General features: G+C 35.3%; 1 protein-coding gene across 12 annotated transcripts in view; it reads right to left on the reverse strand.

Annotated features, from left to right (window-relative positions):
- Positions 1–141: 141 nt before the first annotated feature.
- The window catches only part of LOC123680682, a 194,503-nt gene continuing 172,313 nt past the window's right edge, over positions 142–22,331 (reverse strand). For 9 of the 12 annotated variants that reach the window (XM_045618712.1, XM_045618711.1, XM_045618704.1 and 6 more), the window contains 5 exons: positions 15,812–15,970; positions 11,641–11,703; positions 7,798–7,937; positions 3,298–3,510; positions 142–3,233 (listed from right to left, as the gene is read on the reverse strand). In XM_045618712.1, the coding sequence (XP_045474668.1) occupies positions 3,072–3,233; positions 3,298–3,510; positions 7,798–7,937; positions 11,641–11,703; positions 15,812–15,970 (737 nt within the window). In that variant the 3' untranslated portion in view covers positions 142–3,071. Of the gene's footprint in view, positions 3,234–3,297; positions 3,511–7,797; positions 7,938–11,540; positions 11,613–11,640; positions 11,704–15,811; positions 15,971–22,331 lie in introns of those variants that run through there. The other 3 variants (XR_006747551.1, XM_045618710.1, XR_006747552.1) reach the window with 3 other exon arrangements.

Genomic DNA, 22,331 nt, shown 5'->3' on the forward strand with positions numbered 1-22,331 from the left:
TATTTCCTTGCCGTCAAACGGCGGTTGGCTTACTATCTTTTCCTTATACTATGGTAAGAAACACAAGTATTGACCATCTATCTCAAGCAACTGTATTGAAAAATGTTGGATATAAATACTCGAATAAAAACAATTTCGACAGATACGTCATATTTTTTATTAAATTGAAGTTTTACATTCAGTGTGCAGTTTGTGTTGGGAACATATTTCAAGCTAATAAAAACGTGTCAATTTCATAATAATCTTTCAAATAATTCGTTGAAATACATTGTTATCAACACCATAAATTTCAATATCATAAGCCTAAATTGGTCACGTGCTCCAAGAATCTGAAATTGTACTGTAATTCTGTTTGGCATCAAACAACAAATATAAGGACTAGGAACATGTTAATTTCGAGAATGTTCAGTATCCAATTAAAATCGCAAATATACAATGCAATTTCAGTACAGTCTTTTGTTAATTTCACGAATATAATAATAAATTCATCAAGTTGGAAAACAGTGGTAGGAAATTTCATGAATAGAATATTGTTTCATTTTGATGGATATAGGTTTAAAAATCCTATTCTGATACAGTGGTAACATTGATAAAATATTCGTATATAAGCATTTTAGTAGAATTGAATTTCAGAAGTAACATTTTTTTATAAAATATATATATAGAAATGAAAAAGGTAACAAGTCAAAGAATGTCTTTGTGCTCATTGAAATATTACAATCGTCTCAATTAATGTTAGGTATATAATCGTTATTATTTTTAATGAATATTTGAAATTTTTGATTGAAACTATGATATAAAAATGGTGGGTTTCATGACGATTATAGTATTTCAGTTGTGATATGTATGGTTATTATAAATTGGTTGACTCACATTAGGAAAGGAATGAATTAAATATGTCACATTGAATATTTATTTAGGAGTAGTATAGCACCAGTGGCCCCACTTAATATAATTTTTAGGAATAATTTAGGATAATATGGATGAGCAATGTGATTTCTCTAAAGGTCATTTTCACTGCCAAGGCCGCAGCAAAGAAAATTTTTATAGATATATAAGTATTTTCATATACTAAAAATATAAACTTGAAGTTTTACACTCATGGATTTTGCACATAAATGCTATAATTACCTATAGTCCTCTTCTTCTTCAATCACGAAATTTAACAATTTATCAGAGCTGTCGCTAGACAAAACTGCCGCCTTAAGATATTGATTTAATTGGATTCAAAACACCCGGTACGACCCTCAGATGTTATGCCAAGTATCTTCGATTTCAAAGCACCCTTTGATACGGTCATTGAAGACCATCTCAGTGGAATAAACTAGTAAATCGCTTGGACAAAAAGTCCTCCATATGGCAAATCGATAGATCAAAATCAGAGAAGGGTAAATGGGCCTAAGACGAGGCTCTCTAGATCCCTGGGAAGCGAGCCCTCTACCCTGCAAATCGAGACACTAGCTGTCTACACTTGCGCCCAAGAGTGTCTCAAAAGAAACCTCAAAGGAGTGCATATTTACATCACTACGCACAGCCAGGTCACACTGAGGTCCCTGGAATCATATAGCCAGGGGTCTCTACTCACATGGAAGTGCCGTAATACCGTAATAAAGCAACTGGCCAGAGAGAATAAAGTAACTCTACTATGGGTACCGGGGCATTGTGGTATTGAAAGAAATGAAAAAGCCGATGAACTTGCAAAAAGGACATCAAGGTTGATACCTGTTGGTCCTGAGCCCTTCTGTGGGCTTGGAAATTTCCAATACAAGACAGCGGTCCAACAATGAGAGAGGGCTAATAGAAAAGCCCTCTAAAGAAATTCTCTTAATCTTGCCCATGCAAAAAAATTTGTGGTACTTTCACCGACCTATACCAGAAAACTCCTGAAGCTACTACGAGCGGTAGATACCACGTGTAATGGTGGGACTGCTGACAGTATACTGTTGGTGCAAATAACTTTTGTAAGTCAACAGATGAGATTTGCAGACTCTGTGGAAAGGAGGTAGAAACAGACGAACACATATTTTGCAAATGCCCGGAGCTGACTGGCCTAAAAACCACTCATAAGAGAAAGTCAGTTCTGAATACTCACGTAGTAATAGCCAAGGCTCCTAAGGATGTGTTCGGTTTTATTAAAAGCATCGACGACCTCCCTGACTTTGTATGAATAGGTAGGGTAAAGAACAAAAGATCAACTTGGTCGCAGTTCCCGGCAGACTAACAGTGCCGTAACGTTCCCGATTCAGTGAAATAATAATGATAACACCAGAAACATAATAATTCAAATTGGTGTGACCTTTCATTTGTTGCGGCCTCGGCGAAGAAATCATGTAAGGGGGTGCTTAACATCACATTAATTTAAACAGAGTATCCTATGATTAGGTGTAACGACATTTACAAAAATAGGTTGAACTATACTTGCTTAGTTACTTTCTCACGAAGAGAGGCCTACAATTCGATGAAATATAGAGATTCTTCTCATACAAACTAAATTTGTCAACATCCTCACTAATGGTATAAACTGAAGGTTGCCTCTGGACATAATCATTCCTATTACATAAAACTCTCAGATTAGATCTACAATAAATACTCCCACTAGTTGATTGTATGTTGTTATTAATATTATTATTATTACCCTGCATTTGAAGTGGGCGCTTTTGCGAATCGGATTTGTTGTGGTTGAACTTGCTGAACAGGTTGGTGATGTGTTTGGGCGTGGATAGCCTTATGGACAACGGGCGTTTGGTTGAAGAGAATGGGGCCTTTCCATGGAGGAAGGCCAGTTCGTTTCTGCGTCTTTTCAGGACGTTCTCGTAGTAAACATTCGTCTGCTTTGAGTTCTTGAAATTGTTGTGGAAATTGTTGTAGTAGTACTGCAGTATGCTGCCGGAGTTTGGGCTTCTCTTCGTTGGTTTATAGGCTTCGTGGTTGTTGTTGTTGTTCTGGACCATCGGTGGTCCATAATACTTGTTCAGGTTGGCAACCCTAGGTGCGTAGGCTTGGGGGGAAGGGAAAGATTTGCTTGTACTGGGGTAAGAGTAGGAGACTGCGTAACTCTTGTCTTTCGGTTGTCACACCTCCTGCAGGAATTTTAAGGGACAAATGCCCTGCCGATTGTCGCCCGACCGTATGACCACCATACCGTCTATTTCTTCACCCACTTGTATCACCACTTGGTCCCTCAATAACATCATACCGCTGTCACCTTCGCCGACCTGGAGGTTGTGTGTCACCTGAAATATTCCAGACGGCATAAGAAAGAGAAGAAGAAAAGTTTTTAACTTTAACTAAACTTACCTGTAAAGGTTTCTCCCCTGGCGAGAGCTTCAGAACGTATTTGGAGGGAAAAAAGCCGACTCTTCCAAAGCATTTACCTTTCCACCAATCTGGATCGGACGTATCGATCACAGTAACTTTATAGCCAGCTTTCAGATCCAGCTCATCTTGATGACGCGATTTGAAGTTGTACAGAACTACATATAAGTTTGTTGGTAGAAGACGGTGAGGTTTCTGAAATAGGTTTGAAGACTAAAAAGGTTTGATCATATAAGCTTAAGATTAAGGGTTTCAGTGGAATGGCAACTGTTCGTATTGTTTGCACTCGATGAAGCTAATGAAGACTTTATAAAAGGTGCGTTATCATAACTCCATTTTTAAAATGTGAATCATTTAATCAGTTGGTGTCGAAGTGGAGTGCTAGATGTCTTGTTCGAGAGGTGAGACTATAAAGTTATGTCCCGACACAGTTCAGTCTTAAAAATACACTTTATAACAGTGAGGAGCATGCGTTTGCCGTTAAGGTGTATTTTTCGATAGGATCCTTTCGCAATCGCTTCAATTTAGTCCTAGATCGGAAATAAATTGCAACGAGGGTTACTACATTTAGACAAATTGCGACAAGAGGAATTGACGCAGTGAGAGGCTGAGAGCTTCATTGTTCTGCGCGCCAACATGCGTCTGCCCTTGGAGCTTCCGATCTTTCTTTGAGAGGAATTCTTCCTGATGATCTTCATTCACATCCATTCAAGATAGATTGTATAGAAACTTTATAAACTTGACATCCATTCTAGGAGTAACGCCTGTAAGGTTTCTGTGGACCTTCTTGTTGCTTCCGAGTCTACCGGAGGTAGTGGAAGAATTGTGATCACTTTTGGGTCTCCCATTTCAAATTTAGACCCGTTTAATGCATTTTAAAACATCCTGAATAGTTTTGGTTTCATGTCGATTCGTCTTTCGTTCTGTGTGTTCGGACATGATACGAATAACCTTATTTTCTAGAATTCTTAACCGATTATAATGAAATCTGATATCGAAATTCAGATTGTGCTATAGATAGTCCCTCCCCGGTTGAGACACCTCGCCTAGCTCAAGGTGTCTATGGTTTTCCGAAACATATCCCATCCCGATTCTTTAGCCAAGACTACGGCGTCCCCCAGCATCTCGTCTGTTTTTTTCCATAACTCAGACAGCCTTGGCCTGTTCCTCCATCATAGTTGGTTTCACCAAGCTGAGTCGGTTCTGTCGGTGTACGAGTCTACTTCTGATACTAGGTTTCTCATCCGCAGTGTTTTCCTCATCAAAAGCTTTAACATGTTCCATCAAGCTCTTTAGGATTCGACAGGCGTCGTTCAGTTCTTCCTTCGGTGTCTCTTTCCATGGGACAAAACTGCACATCTGTCAACACCTTTCTCAGTTCAATCCATTTTTCCTGTACGGTTCTGCCGGCTCTACGGCCACGAGCCTCCAACTCCCATTTCAACTCTTTCGCTTTCAATCTGTTCACCTACATTTTACTTACACAAATATTGCACAAAAAAATACTCTGAAGGGCTCTTCTGTCAGTCCTATAGCGGAAAAAACTAATGTCCCTGCTCGGGCGCCAATTTGTGACGCGAAGGTGGAATTACTTGTACTCATCCGATGTTGAAGAAAATTGGTATGGATGTTTGGGTCGGGTAGAATTTCAATACATTTAGATGAACTGTACGTTTCGTCAATGCATAAACGGGATTAACCCAGGTTCTGAACATTTTGCGATCTACTCATCTAATTTTTATGAAATATGGATATTCGAGTTCATACAGTAAATATTTCATAGGACTTATAGATTTTGATTATACTGTTTGAGTTGCCTATGCGTAAATTAGATCTTTTCGAAAAATAATGGTGTTACAAGACCGAAAATAACTTATTGTAAAAGACCAGGAAGCATATTGCCATAATATTTGGCATACAACACAGAAACAAATATAAATGTTCAGAATCATACCATGTGTTTTATTAAGTTTTGATATCACGCTATAAACTAAATCAAAAATAACTTCATTTGAAGGGCAAATCTTTTTATGAATATTGTTGTAAATTATTTTCATACCGAAAACAACTAGTTTGATTATTTTTACGGAGAAATAAACTTAATCTGGAATCATAAATCGATCTATTTTTAGGTATCTATAGTGAGGCTGGTATTTATTGTGCCAATATTGTTCTGGTTCATTGTGTTTTATTGTCTCATCGATATTGGTCTGTTATATCTAAAAATAAACCTTTGGAATCGTTCAGAAGAAACCAGAACTCTAAAAGCTTACCTTTTGAAATGAAAGGTTCAAAAATTGAATGATTATTTCGCCATTCTGAACTTCTAGAAAAATTCCCCTTTAAAATCTCATTAACTGATGTAAGTGATCACTTACATCGAGGTATTACCCGGTACCGAAAAAATGGTTGAAAATAAAAATATAGTCCTCAAATCCAAAAGTAAATTGAAAGGAAAGACTTCGATAACACTTACTTTGTTTATACATAAAACGATTAAAAAAATATTATAATTGATTGTGGTATGAAATGAAAACACTCTCTTCAGAATGATAACTTTCAATATAATTGAAATGAGCTGCACTTCAATATTGATGATACTTTTTCAGCCGAAAATATATAGTCATAACGAACTCTTCAAGTTAATTCAAATTATATTTCTGTTTTTTCACGTGGTCTCCATTTCATTTTGTTGAAATGAATGTTTACGAATATTTTGATGGTCTCTTTGATTTGGGTTATTCTTTATTGCTATTATTCATGATATTTTTATTGTTGTTGTAATGAAAAAACACGTATATTATTTTATTTTACTTCAACAGTCGTGGAGAAAGTATAGTCTGTTAGTCGGCTAGAGCCTCAGAATATATACTCTTATTTGAAGAGAGCAATAGGTATAGGGTTGAATTTAATGTTCATTTCATTCTTCGCATATGTGTCATTGCGAATAGACGTATACATCTCACCGCTCCGATAAGTTGTAATTCAAGTTTAAAAAATCCGTGAAAAAACTTTTGAGAACAACAGAGAGACTAGAGCTGAAATAAAAGAGATCGTCAAAGAAACTATTATGGCCGTATTAGATAGTTATTTGGAGAAATTAACAGAAGAAGTTCTGGAGAAAATCAGGGAAAATATGCAGAGTGAATCTGAGGAAATTAAATTGAAACTGGAAGAAACTGAAACCAAATTGGAACAGCTGCAACAGGAAAATAAGAAGGCAAATGTAAAAATTTTTGGACTTCCTGAAACACAAAATTCGAATCCGACAGAGAATATCACTACAATATGTAAAGATAAGAATATAAACATCGCAGAACGTGCAACGTCTAGGAAAAAAAACTGAAAACAAAACAAGACCCATACTAATTAAATTCACGGATGAATTTCATTGTAACCAATTCATATATTCCCGTAAACAATTCCTAGGTACAAATATTGTTGTGAAGGAGGATTTAACGAAAAAACGAATCGAATTGCTCAAGTATGCAACTATGAAGCTTGGAAACAAAAACGTTTGGACAATTGGCGGTGTCATGAAGACAAAGATTAAAAGTGGTATCGTATAATATCAGTGAATAAAAAAGAGGTTATCGATAATATTACTCAGAGTGTTCTGCCCAGAGGCTAATAACAATATTGGTTTATTTTTCATGAAACTTAAAAGTACAGTTTGTATTGATGTTGTATTGTAGCTTGTCGGAGGGTAAATTATTTGATTCCTTATCGCATATTTAATTATTAATTATTTTAATAATTAATACTTTTCCTTTTGTTTTACTTTATTATTATATTTTGTAGTTGAATGTCTATTATTGAGTCAGTGTTGGAGGAGAAGATGAGAGCATTTATTAATTTGGATGAGGTTAGAATGATCATTTAAGGTGACAGAAATCTGAATATCTTTCATTTCAATACACATAGTGTGAGAAAAAAATTACGATGATAAGAAGATTTTTTTATCATAGAAGCAGTTTCTCCTCCTCCTTGGTATTTTTTTTTGTTGTTGTTGTTTTTTCTCTGTAGTATAGGGAAAAATCTTTTGTTTTTGAGAAAGAAGAATTTTTCATCAAGAGTAATGGTAGGTTATGGCAGTATACAAGCTATTTGCTTAGACTGCTAAACCTGCTTATTCTTGTATATATTTCGATATGTATGTATTTTTGGACGAATAAATTGAATTGAATTGAATTTTTAAGACTGTATATTACATTTCGTACATACAGAATAGGACATAGAAAATACGTTTATTATTAACTTTCAGAAAGTAGTTTGTGACCCCCGATACTCCATATAACCACTTGTACAAGTAAAGTGATTAAAGTAGGTTACAATAAGAATTTAGGTCGAAAACATAAATGGGTCCTGTTTCCTTGACAACGACCCCGTTCCCGTTAAAGGTCATGAAACATCCGAAGGACGTATGTAATAGCTGCTTTCCCAAAAACCCGTAATCGTTCAAATAACGATCATTGCACTTACTCTTCCACCAACTGGACTGGGACATGGCGATGTGCTGGCTGAAGATGGACTCTTATCGTTCTCATCTGGCAATTCAACGGAGGACATTCGGATATTTTTCGCTGATAATAGACGTCGATTGTGAACTGGGCTGGATGGAGCTAGAAATTAAGGAAAGACATTTTTAATTCAGATTCGTTTTTGATTTTGAAATCCGATAAGATGCACCCTAGCGATGTTGCACTGGATTAATGTAATGAGGTTTTTTTTTACAGAAACGACGCTGTGAATATCGATGGGTATTTCTTTTATTTAGTGAGTATGTTGGCTGCAATTACACCTTTTCCAATTGTAATTCAGATAGCGTAAAATGTAATTCAGAGAAGCAAATTGAATTTCAGAAGATGGAAATTCAGAATGGGACGTTGTTATTTAGAAACGGTAATATGTATTTAAGAATAGCAATATGTTATTCTGAGAGGTTAATTTGTCAGAAATTATTGGAGTTCAGATTTGATAATTTGAAATTCATAAATGGGAAATTGTAATTCAGAATTGGTTACATGTATTTCAGAATAAATTAAAAAAAGTAACCATATCTATTATTATTATTACAGAATCGGGGTTGTTGATGCTGGTTAGCCTTCTAGGAACTACGTCCAAATTGATCTTTTGTTGTTAACCCAAGATTTTCATACAAACCCAAAGAGGCCGTAGATACTGTTAACGAAGCCGACGATATCTTACGGAGCCTTCCTTGTACTTTTCCATATGAGAGATTCTTAGGCTAGTCAGCCCCGGACATTAACGCACTCTATGTTCTGCTGTTTCTACTTCCTTTCCTGCAGATCTGACTTATCCATGCGGTACAAAAGGTATCTGCACCGACAGTGTCCTGTCAGCAGTCTCACTATTACCCTGAGCTCAGCTCGTGGTAGCTTCAAGAGCTTCCTGGTATAGGTCGGTGAAAGCCTCACAAATTTCTTTGTCTCACCAAGAACAGGAGTGTTCAACTCCCATTGTTGGATCGTTGCCTTATATTGGTCTTTTCCAAACCTACAATAAGGCCCAAGCCCAACAGGTGTTAACCTTGATGCTCTTCTCTCTTTTTCATCGGCTTTTTCGTTTCCTTTAATACCACAATGCCTCGGTAGCCATAAGTATCAAATACCTGTGTTGTATAGTATGTACTGGTACCTCACATTCAGTACTGTTCTGAATTACATATTACGTTATCTGAAATTGAATTGATGACTTCTGAAATACAATTTGCTGTTTATTTTTGTTTACTATTGTGAATTAAACTGCGAGTTTTTGAATTCCAAATTTCTGATCTTAATTTCAATTTCGTTTTTCTGAAATTATTTTAACTATTTTAAAATCCATTTTTTTTCTGAATTTCATTTTCCTTTTCTGAAATACATGTTTCCTTTTCCGAAATTGAACTTTGATTTTCTGAACTACAATTAGAAAAAATGTAGATCATAATATTGAATACATGAAGTTTGCCTTGTTAAGTTGGAAATTGCAATTTTTGTCTGATCTTTTGTCAGTAAAATATTAGAACTTTGTCTCTTATGCATTAGTAGACCATTCATCTGATCATGATTAAAAAGTTGTTGAGTACAACAATGAGAAGGTTTTAGATGAATATAGTGCTTCAATGAAAACTTATTGAGAATTTAATTGAAACAATTTGACAGCGGAGCATTCGCCATTTTGTACACGACATTTTTCAACCGAATTATGTTACTTTAAAATGTTTTCCATTTGAATGAAAATCATACAATCAGGGAAACGAAAATTTTTTAGTTTCGTTCTATATGTAAAAAAAAATTCCAAATCAACAAGACAAACTTTATGACGTTAACATCGATATTCTTGAGAAGAATGTTTTCATAAAATTTTCCTCAGTCCACTGTATTGCAATATTTGACTTGTATTTCTTTTCCAAAATTAGAAAATCTAGTTTCGATTTTCCACAAGGTCCAGCAGTCAAACTTTATTATTTGCATATAAGAAATGGATGGATGGTACTATAGGATCAACTAATTTCTAATTTTACTTTTTGTCCTCAATGTAGGAATTTATGATGAATTAAGATGTCTAAAAACAAGGGATTGCTGATAATTCTCCTCACCTTCCCTAGGTAGGATAATTTGATGCAAGCGACATAAAGACCCTATGCAAAAATCAAGTGAAGGACCGTCAAGTTCGCTAAAAACCAAGAAGGTTGGTTCCTTCAAAATTCAGTAGTTTTATCATAAAATGTTTAGAAAGTGAATAGGTACACCAGATGTCCTAAAGATCTCATGTTGAAACCATAGAGCCTAACTATTTGGATGGCAACATCATTTTGAATTTGAATTGAGCCTATATCAATTTTTTTTTGGATTTTTGTATTGCTCTGAGAATCTTAGGTGAAACTTGAAGGTTTTTTTTTTTGTAGACAATTGCGATAGGTTGGGGAATGAACTTTATAATGTAAGGTTAGGCCAGGTTAGGTTAGCTGTGATATGGCTGATGATCTAAAATTGTCATGTTTGACTGCAGGACCGTATATCTAAAATTCTACTCTCTAGAATTCCTATCTTGCTAAGTTTAGCGGGTGTAATTTTCTAAGGTCGGTGAATTTTACTACATACGTACGCTATTATAATCACCAATATCATTAGTGCTTAGATAACTGTTGAGCTATCATTATTATAAACACTGTTTTAATTGCAACTTCAAAGTTTCTGGAATTTCGTTCAAATTATGGTTTTTCATTGCTTCATTAGAAATAGAGTACGGAAGAATAAGGTGAAATGAAATTCATGTAAATGAAGTTTTAGAGTTGAATCGTTCAAACCTCATTGACGGGTACTGCATGAATTTAATGACAGTTACTTCAGGTAAATGTTACAATTCTTAACAACTTGATAATCAAAAAGTGTCTTGAAACACTTTCACACTTCGAAATTTCTCCGTTAAGGAAGGACTCAACCTGAAGTAACTTCAAATGTCATTTACCACGTCACTCAATAAGTCCCAGGTTTGGCGCATAGATGGCATCGCCATCTATACCATTTTTTTCTGGTTATTACCAAGCTCTAATAGAAGTTAGGCTACATTTGTTGTTTGAAAAATGGATAAGAAGGTATTTGAAATTATTCAGATAAAAACAGTTAAAAGGTTGTATGCTGACTTTGAACGATATTTGACTTCTGAGTCAGAGAAAGCGTTAGCTGAGGGGAAAGCCGTCCAAAAAGACCAAAATCTCAAACATCAGCTGGCAAGGTGATGGCATCCGTATTTCGGAACGTGTACGATATTTCGTTCATAGACTATTGTGAAAAAGGTAAAACAATCAACAGTGAATATCACATAACGTTATTGGATCAATTGGTTGCAGAAATAACAAAAAAACGTCCTCAAATGCAAAGAAAAAAATCGTCTTCCGCCAAAACAAATCTTCTTGTCACAAATCGATCAAAACCAAAATTGAACGAACTGCATTTTCAACTTTTGAAAATCTCAAAAGAATGTCCCAGGAAAAAATTTGGCCCTAATGAAGAAGTTATTGCTGATATTGAAACCTATTTCGAAAGCAAAAACGAATGTTTCCACAGAAAAGATGAATATGTTCAGGAATAAAGTCGAATTTTCAAGAAAAAAATGTGTTTATACTGGTCAGGCTGGGACTTATTGAGTGAAGTGGTATTATACCTACTCGGAATGCAACATTTAACAAGCTATTCTAAGAAAGCAAGATGGGCAATTACTTTTAACAATCACTGGTAATATTAGGTTCACATGCCACATGTATAGTAGGGTACACAGCTACATCACCATTGCTAAGTGGAATAAAAAATATTAGCATACTTGTGTAGGTATTTTCGATAGATGTGACATAATGGCCATTTGCAATCTTGTATGGCTGATTGGCTGGAAGAAAAAAGCATGCACAATATTTATGTATCTGAAATAATGTAGATAGTGCAAGATCCTCAGAAATCTTCAATATTATATTTTATTGAAGAGCCAGGAAAATCATTCTGGTATTTTCATAGTTTTATTTCTATTTCGAATAAGCTGGATTTCTGAGAATCTAAAAAGAGATCAAAGAGAAAGTTTTACCACATGCTTATATAAAAGAAGAATATGCAAAACGACAGATATTGATTTTCAACATTGGTCTTCTACATGTAGAGTTCGATGAATATACTAAAAAAGAAAGACAAAGAAACTGCCACACCTAGAAGGAGCTGTTTAAATTAAAAATTTTTTGGCAAAACATAGATAGTATAGCATAATTGAAATTTTAAGAAAAAAACGAAGGGTTTACAATTTTTTTTTAAATTTGTTAACAATGTGTTTGACCACTGCGATTATCTACAGCTACACTCTCCAACACGTCTCGACATTGATGCAATAAAATGGTCTATTTCTTTTCGAGAGATACTATCCCAAGTTATATGTACCAAATGTTTCAGAGCCCCCAAAGTCCGTGAGGGCTGGGGTAAATTTCCAAGCCTTCTACCGATGAAGTCCCAAACATGCTCTACGGGCGAAATATAGGGGGATCTGGGCGTCCATGCCTATAGATTCACATGTGTAGCTTCTAAAAAGTTTTAACTAACTCTGGCAACATGAGGTCGGGCATTATCTTGCTGAAATATTGGATTCTCGAACCGCTTAAGGCAAGGGAGAATATATGGCTCCACTATTTCTTCAAGGTAACACAGCGCTGTCATGTTATCACGAATAAAGACTAACTTGACCTACTTGCATGTGCAATAGCACCTCATACCATAACGTGTACTGTCCGGTGTACATGACCCTCAACATCAAACTGAGGTTTACGTCTTTCTCCCCAACGTCATCTAACCCTTCTGCGGCTATCATGTGCACCCAAGGAGAATTAAGATTCATCAGAAAAGACGACCTGATGCCATTCCACATTCCAATGTTGACGTTCCCTGCACTAATGTAATCGTTGTCGGCTATGCTCAACCGTCAGAGGTAACACCAGATGGGGTCGAGAATGCTGCAGCCCAAATGACCTAATCCGTTCGTAAACCGTTCGAACAGTTACAGGATGGCCTTGTTCTCCTAACCACTCATCAGTCAAAGATCGAGTTGTCGCAAATCGGTCTTTAATGACCATAAGTCTTAGACGTCGATCTTGAACTTCATTTGTGCCCCTTCGACGTCTGGTGCCTACTTTTTTCGATTTTGGGCATTATCAAACCACGCTTGACAACATCTCATAACAGTAGTTGGATTTCTTTTCTTACGGTTAGCGCCTCCCGTAGACCAATAATTCGACCTCTTTCAAATTCACTTAGCTGGCGATAAATTCCGCGTACACGTGGCCTAGGCATTTTAACAACAACTAAACATCGACCTTGGATCTCCTCGAACAATTGGTTTGTTGTAAAATTTACAAAACTTGCAAAAAATGACTACAATATTTGAATCACAAAAATTGTTTACATGAAAAAACCTTTACGATTCTTTACTCCGAATTCAATCATTTACTTCTTGCTATACTATCTATGTTTGACCAGCTCCTTCTGGGTGTTGCAGTTTCTTTGTCAGTTAGTACATAAAATTGTATTCTATTGTAGGTAGTAAAAGTTGGATATACCTAACACTGTCTCAAAAGAACGAACAGGCCAGACCTTGTAACGAGAAATTTTCAATGGAACAAAATGTCACTGTAATTAATGGAAACGGAACGAAATTGATTTTTCCAACTGTTTGGATATTTCAGTGGATATGGAATATTCAACACGGAAGCGCTAATCCATGAAAGGACATTCATGAAATATGTCATTTGCCAGACTGGTCCATTTGCAAACGATTCTATCTGCATACTCACTCAAAAATTCATCAGATTCGAGGATTTGTCTGTTCGAAATCCCTTCATGAAAAATGGACGTGAAATCGTTGGGGATTAACACGAACCGAAATTACGAATGATAAAGTCCTGAAAGGATTTCAATCACATGACTTTCCGATATGCGGAATTCAAAACTAGTTTTTGCTCTTAAATTAACATGGAAAATGTTCATCTAGTAGATTTTACTTTCACTACCATAACACAATAAAATCGATTAGATTAGGTTATTCGACACATGATACCATTCCATAAGTGTATTATAATATACAGGGTGTTTCCTTACGACGGTACAAAACTTCATCATTAAGTCATTTTGAAAAAACAGCTTCTATATGTACAGGACTAAATCTGATATCCCGTTCTCGTTCTCTTTTTTTAAAAACTAACAAGAATAGGATTCATTTTTGGATACCCCTTTTTGTCTTCGAGTTGGCGATATCGAAAAAAATTCATATCTCTTATAACAAAGTGACAATGTCATATATCTCGTTTGTTTCGATTTATTTCGGAATTGAACAGTTTTAGGTAGTCGTGTCGATATACCAAAATTCAAACACACATGAGTTAACAGTTACTCTATCACATTTGTTTTAAACAACTACAGTGTCTTTCAAAATGGATTTTCAAAAGTAGGCGCCTGTGTAACACACTTCAAACTTCGAATGCACCCTCAGAGTGATAAACATAGATGAAGGGAGCATATGTCATTTTCAGTAAGCAAATTTTGTCCCCAACATGAACTACAAATTTGACAATAAGCGCGCGGAAATGAAAACATATCAGTGATACGATATTTCACTCAATTCGCGAGTTTCTCCACGAAGAATGCTCTTCTTATGTCCCATAGTGAATCAACGTTTCATATCAACTCAAAATATATTGGAATAAATACCTAAATATATCAGAAATTCAGAAAACAAACTTCGAGTGCGCGAACAACGTGAAACAACCGATGACACTAGGAGAGTAAAAGTTACCAAACCTTGGATTTCAGCAGGCAGATACGGAAAATTACAACAACGTAATTAATTATTACGGGATTATTGAATTATTCCATGAAAATTATCGTTCTGTGAGAAATGAATTTCGCCAATTAAGAGATGTTTATGGCCGATACAATCGTATATCTGATCCAATAATTGACCATATTCACCGTCGCCATATTGTTGTGCGACAATACCAATTACCCAGTGTTTCCAACGGAGAAATATTGAGTTTACTAGAAAAATTCCACAATATAAAGTTTATAATTGTGGTTTATGTGTAAATTCCGGAGTACCTTTTCTGGCTCCTACGCCAGATAGGCTTGTTTGGGACAATATTTCGCAAAAATTTCACCTTTTGGAAATAAAAACATTAGTGAAAGGTAGTTTTATATACAAATTAACTGTGGCCGAGTGTATAAATGAAGGTTTCGCTCTATTTTCGGAAATTGTCAGTGGAAGAATAATCTCTATGGCTGATAGTATTTTTGATATAAGCGGTATTTTTCTAGTAAACTCAATATTTCTCCGTTGGGAACACTGGGTAGTTGGTATTGTCGCACAACAATATGGTGACGGTGAATATGGTCAATTGATAATATTGCCCGAAATTCTCAAGAAACTGGTAGGTTATTGCATACAAATTATCCAGATTATGTTATTTCCAGAATTAGTGACGTGAATTGGGCTTCAAGATCCTGTGATTTGACACCGTCTGACTTTTTTCTCTGGGACCATGTGACAGTACAGGTCTACAAGGATAATCGAAACATTGAAGCATTGATAGCAGAAATTATTCCAGTTATTGGTGAGATAGAAGCTCAATTATGCCAGAAGGTGATTGAAAATTTTGATAAAACAATCAGCTACGGCAAAGATGCAACAGGTGGTCACATGAAATAAATGGCAAACATTGTATTTCAAAAATAAATAGAAACTTTTTCAGTTTCAGTTCGAATTTGATGTATTTTGATTATTTACTTTTGAAAACTCAATTCGAAAGAACCTGTATAAAGAGTAACCATTAGCTTATGCTGTCCACTGCTGACAAAAACCTGTCTATAAAGAGTGCAAAATATTAATAACACAGTACCAAAAGTACAAGACAAAAATTGCTTCGAAACCACAAGAGTGCTGGATTGAAAATGAAAAGTTTTCAACTTACATTGAATCCTTGACGATGAACTCTGCGTAGAATGAGGGTCACTGGCAGCATTGGAACCATGATGCCTTCTTCTTTGAGCATGTTCAGTGCTTTCGGGGGAGTCCAAAGATAAACTCTTCATCCGCAAATTCAATTTCTGCCGACGTGGTGAATGAGGAGCTATATGGGATTGAAGATAACATCATTATTTGTCAAAGAGATTTTCAAATTCAAATTGTGTGAACTAAATCGTTATACTAATGGCCAGTTGCACCATTTGCCTAAACACTGATTAAAAATTTAAACATTGATTATTTCCTGATTTCTGATCTGAGAAATCAGGAAGTAATTATTGTTTAAGTTTTAATCAATGTTTAGGAAAATGGTGCAACTGGCCATAAGTGTTTTTAGGGAACATAGAGCAAGAAAATAGGGCGAAGCGTTATCAACATGCATAAAATATTTACAAGTAATATAATACAACAAGCATAAGCGTAAAAAGAGAAACAGAAAATTATTTACAAGATAAAGATTCAAGAAACACTACAGTCAAGCACTGGGGAGCAACATATTGTTCAGTCTGTAGAATAATTATATTCTGATAATGCTCATGAATTACTGTAATGGATGACAAATTCGCTTATTCTGCATTTAAAATTCACCAAGGCACCCTACACTTCATCATCCTATATACTTACTATTTAAAGATTTTCACCACACTTACCTAACTATTTGTACATTAGTTTCTTGAGTACATTGATCTCATTCAGAATATTGTAAACATTTACAACTGGCATTCTTTAATGATAACAAAATTAATTCTCTGGAAGAAGGAACCAGATACGAAGTTTTGGGTAAGAATTCATGCCAGCGCCACCTACAATCTTCAACCCAAAACTATTTCCCATTTTTTTTGGAGGATGCTTGACCAGCTGAAGAAATTTATTAGATCTATCTTTTCTTAAATATGTGAACTTTACGATGAATGGAAAGATGTAAGAAATTTTGTTTTTTTATACTCGTCGTTAATGTTTCACTCGACTTCATCAGGGATTTCCGGAATATTCTCTTTTATTGTATCATAAACGAAAACGAAATAAACCAAATGCTTCGATGTTAAGTCGTTGCAGAAGGAAATTAATTTTTCTGAGAGCTTTTTAAGACAGTAAATGTCAACTATAGCTACCCCTTCTGACGCTGAATGAACTGACGCAAACAGTGGCTGATTACATTTCACAGTGTACATAGATGTTAGCCGGAATTAACCTATAAACTCCTTAACGATGACATTGAAGGTAAACGAGTCTTAGGAAGGGGCAGCACCAGTGGCGGCCGGTCTATGGAGCTGCAGTATACGTGAAATTTTGAACGTATTATAGTAAATATACTGAAAAATCGTACTTTTTCAGAATTGAAGAATTGTCTGAATGTCATGAAATCAATTTCATTTTGTTAATATACTCTTACACATTAAAATGTCCAGTTTTCTTTTATCGAAGTGTTTATCAATCCTTTCTCACACAGCTTCATACAGGGAGTTTGCTGAGAAAAATTCAGGAGATGTTTCCCCGATTGAAATTAAGGTAAGTTGTATGAAACTAATACAATTAATGAAATTTTCGGGCATACCATTCCATTCTTCCTGAAGGCCTAAACTCAATTCCTGAAGAGTGAAGGTGGGTTTTGGCGATTGGATATAGCTCTCCCTAAGTAATCCCATACATGCTCAATTGGATTCATGTCTGGTGAGTTTGCTGGCCAGTTCAATCTCTGGATATTGTTCACTTGAAAAATGTTTTGAACACTTCATGTGCGGTGTGGTGGGGTCTTATCATCCTAATAAATGAAATTATCCCCAAATTGGTTGCGCAGAGGATTAATGATTGGTTCAATAATGTTTACTTGGTAGATGGCACCAGTCATTGTTTGTTGAACGATAATAAAAGGGGTACGGCGACCCAACATGATACCCCCAGCACATTAGTGATCCGCTTTGAAAGTGTAAAACTTCCTGGGTGAAATTGAGTCGCTCTAGTCTGCCTGGACCTCTCCAAACCCTTTCTTGTCGACTACTTTGTAAACCGAATCTTGACTCGTCCAAAAAAGTACGTTACGCCATTGTGGTGGAAGCCAGTCTTGGTGGTGTTCTGCCCATTGTCGACGATGTCCAGGTTATAGCTGAGGTACTCCTAAAGATCTCCTTGCCCTTAAATTTGAAGAATGCAACCGTCTCCTTATGGTACTCGTTGAGACTACCCGTCTTGAAGTCCTCAAAAAATGACTTCAAAGGGCTGTTACAGATACCGTTCTATTCCTTCGAGTAAAATTTGTGATATAATGGTCTTTCCTTGCAGATGGTACTCTGGGTCGACTAGGCATCTGTCTCCAGGCAACGCTGTCGTTTTCCAGGAAAAGGGCTTCTATGCGCCTTACTGAAGTCCGTGGAATATTCAAAAGTTGCGTAATCTGGTGGTTCGACCAAGCTTCTTGATGTAAGGCTACTGTTTTTGCCCAGTCAAACTGAGAAATTGGATGTCTCGGCATTTTCCACGGAATATTCTCAATATTGAAACTCTAGTTATTCGCTGAAAATTGATTAACTTCGAATACACCTGTATTTTACCTAACAAGAAACATTTTTTGCTGGTTTATTGTTTTCATTTAAGTGATAAGAGTGACGATTCCACACACAACAAATTTTCATGGTACATTCAACAAATTGAGAGTTCATAGGGGGGGCCAAGACTTTTAATGATGTGTGTATACACTGTGTCCGTAAAGTATGGAACAAATTCATTTTTAGCCAAACAGACCATTTTAAGAAATAATCCTGAAACACGTCGATTTTTATTTCAATTTACCGTATTTTTAGATAATAATCTAATATACTGGGTGAATTACTTTCGAGTAATGACGTCACCGTCATTTTTTTCAAATGAAACACCCCCATTTTCTAAAAATGTAACAAACTACAGGGTGTTACATTCAAACCAATTGCCGCTAGACAATAAGTATTTTTGATAATATTGTTAATTTAACTAATAAAGAATGTTACGCGTTACTTTATGAGCACACACAAAACTATTGTATTTTTGTCAACCCTAGATCAATTAGAATTAACATGTGATACATTTTTGGAATCAGCTCAGCTAGAGTAATCGGAAAATTGAGACAAAATGGGGGTGTTCCATTTGAAAAAATTACGGTGATGTCATTACTCGAAAGTATTTCACCCTGAATATTAGATTATCATTTTAAAATACGGTAAATTAAAATAAAAAATCGACGTGTTTCAGGATTATTCCTTAAAAAGGTCTGTATAGATGAATTTGTTCCATACATACGGACACAGTGTATGTACGAGTATCACTCACAAAGGTGATGAATAAAGTCAAATTTTGAAGAAAAAATGTGATTAATCGCATCAAATTTTGCCCGCAATCGCTCGCACTGCACTTGTCTCCCCTCGTTTGTCAGTGGCGTACGCTTCGCTTTATTAAAAGTATTGAATATTTTATAATCCAATCGATTGGATTTCGAAATATAAAAAATCTTCAAGACTGGGCAATGACCTTCGAGTTAAAATTTCTATTGTTTTTATCCACTATCCGCAGCTCTCTCACGAGCCGCCACTGCGCTGCATAGCAATCTACAGGCTGAAAGACAACGACTAGACGAGGATGTTTTAATTCTTATTTATCACAGGTAGGTAAAATGGCAAATTGAGCAAATCTCCGACAATGAACAAGGCTGAACACAAAAAGTTCTCGGGTGACATGATGATGAAGAACATATGAGATGGAAAAAACGATTCTGAACAGTTTCAACACTAAGATATTGAATGTTTGTATCGGACAACGCTGTATGTTTGCCGATCGGTGTCAATGTTTGGTTTTCGATGGTTTTTTCTCGGACGTTGTGGATTTTCCCCTGAAAAACAAGAGAGACGGGGACTTCAAGGAGGAGGTCATTCCATTGCCGTTTCCATTTTTGGGGCCTAGCATGAGAGGCTGTCCGAAAGGCCGTGTTCCAGTGTTGTCTTGGGGGCTACGCTCTGAAAATTAAGTATTTTGAGGAGGTGTACATTGTGGAGTGATCTCGGTTGCTAGCTGGTTATAAATCTTACAGAAATCTGAATGATGTATATCATATATGGTTCCTATTTTTTTTTGAGCGCTTGTTCTCCAACATTTCATCACAATGTTTGTATATGATGATTTTTCGAACGGGAGGACCTAGAAACTTGCAGGGTAGTTCGAATTTTGATTATCAATAAATTTCGAAACTGCAGATTCGACAGAGATGAAAATTTGCATTTAAACGTAGAATGAAAACTTCAAGCTTTTTGAAAAATTAAATGGGATGGCTTAAACAGAAGCAAAAAATTTCAAGAAGAGTTTCTAAATATATCCAATATTTCTGCGACCACAAAACCTACGCAGTTAAGATTTGGGATGTTGATATCAAATTATAATTTCAAGCTTCGACTAAATCTTCAAGATGATCAGAATAGAAAATTTAAGAATAATATTAGAAAATAAATATTTCCGTGATTACAGATCCGGTCGAGCACAGATTTGGCGTATACAGGGTGAGTCATTGACTTGTACACATATTACAAAATTTCTGAGGTCAAAGGAATTCGGCTCGATTGAAAAGATACAGGCTGTTGAAAACCCATACAAAAATGTAAATTTTAGTTATATCTCGCAAATGGAATGGAATCGAAATAAATGATTTTCGGATTATAGTTTTTTTTATCGATGTGATGAATCTTTTCGGAACATAAAATTCCATCAAAGTCTGGTCAACTCCAGAATGCCTGCTATACAAAGTGGGAGAAAAAATCGAGTCGGAAACAAAAGTAGAGGGAAAAAATGTTTCTTTTGACCTCAGGTATCTTCGGTTGGAATATATGTAGAAGTCAAAGACTCACCCTGTAGGTAAACCTATAAAGAAGAACAATTTCAAGCATTGTGCGAACTTTCGTCTGTATAGCGTCATCAGAACCATAAAAAATTCAAGCAGAATATCGAAAAATAAAACAATGAAACTCAAAGTTGGAATTCTGCGCTTTTATTAAGAATGAAAAAATAAAATAAAAATTTCGTGTTCATAGGGTGTCAGAACCATAGAAAATTCTAGCAGAATAAAGAAAAAATGACTAGAAGTCATTCATGCGCAATTGGTGCCCTTTTCGACTGCATATACATATGTACAGTTGAGTCTTCAAGGGTTCCATTGATTTATGAATGAACGATGGCTTTTGAAAGCTCCTGACTTCATGTCAGTGTTTTTTTATTTTCAATATTTAGATAAGGAAGCCTTACGAACATACAAGGTGATATTCTGAATCAGCTAGAGAAGTGGATTAGATGCTATTTAATAAGAAGAATGAAGAAGTTTTCAGAATTTTTCAGAATTTTTCATGGTAGTAAGAGGAGATGCCAAATATTTTGCTTTTGGTGAGACTAAGTTGTAGTTTCCAAATTCCAGGGTGAAAGTCTCATGAATATTTGGTCTTGGAGATTTTTCTCAGCTAAACACTAATCAATCATGAGTATCGAGAAAAAAGACATTTCGATTTTACGAAATTTTTTCCACTGAGTGATATTAGTGCAGAATTTTTCTCAAAATTATATTTCAAAACAACCTAAATTTCAAGAATTTGAATATGAAAGAAACTATACTGTGCATTTCATCATTGATTTATGGTTTCCTATTTGAAAAACATCAATTATTAATTCTTAAATTTAACCGAATTCCAATGTAATGTCGATCCATCTCTTTACTCAGAAGTCCAATTAAGAAGAAATAAAGTTAACATAGAATTATCTCAATTATCGTACTTCATTAGGGTCGACTATTAATTATTCAAACTTGCAGCATGTAGATAATTATAGACATTTCAACAGTAGATTCCTCGAGTTATAACGAATGAATGATTTTGTTCGATTTATAAAATATACAAGTACTTGAACGACTTGTATATATCAATATGAAAGTGGTTAAAAATGTATGACACGATACTGAATCTTCGATTTATAAGTATTATTGTATAATGAAAATTTCAATAAGGCATGAAATTTTCAATTTTGTATCGTATTCACAGTACTTTTTAAAGAACATCTGAAATAATTAAATGATATCCTTCGAATCTATGAGCAAAATTGTTATTAATTTTTAAGAATTACTTGCGCGTATATGTGATTTAAGTTTTGCTTCTCAATAAAATTTGTTTTTTTTTTCTAGTAATCTCCTTCATTGATATAAATTGACTCCATCAAATGTAAAAGTAGTTTTCTCAAAAATAAAGGGAAATGAAATGGATGAAGAATGCAGTTTATACAGATTGAGATGAAACAACGACAAGGTTATGTTATGTTGAACATAAAGGCACAGGTAATACACCGAACATCCAGTACAAAGAAATAAATAACAACACTGAAATAAGTACCAACAAAGGTGCCAAAGCAATCTTTAAACTGAGGATTATAAGGCCAGTAGAATCAAAATTTGTGAAAATCAGTCCATACAAATC

Source organism: Harmonia axyridis, chromosome 5 (assembly GCF_914767665.1).
Source record: "Harmonia axyridis chromosome 5, icHarAxyr1.1, whole genome shotgun sequence".
NCBI classification, from domain to species: Eukaryota; Metazoa; Arthropoda; class Insecta; order Coleoptera; family Coccinellidae; genus Harmonia; species Harmonia axyridis.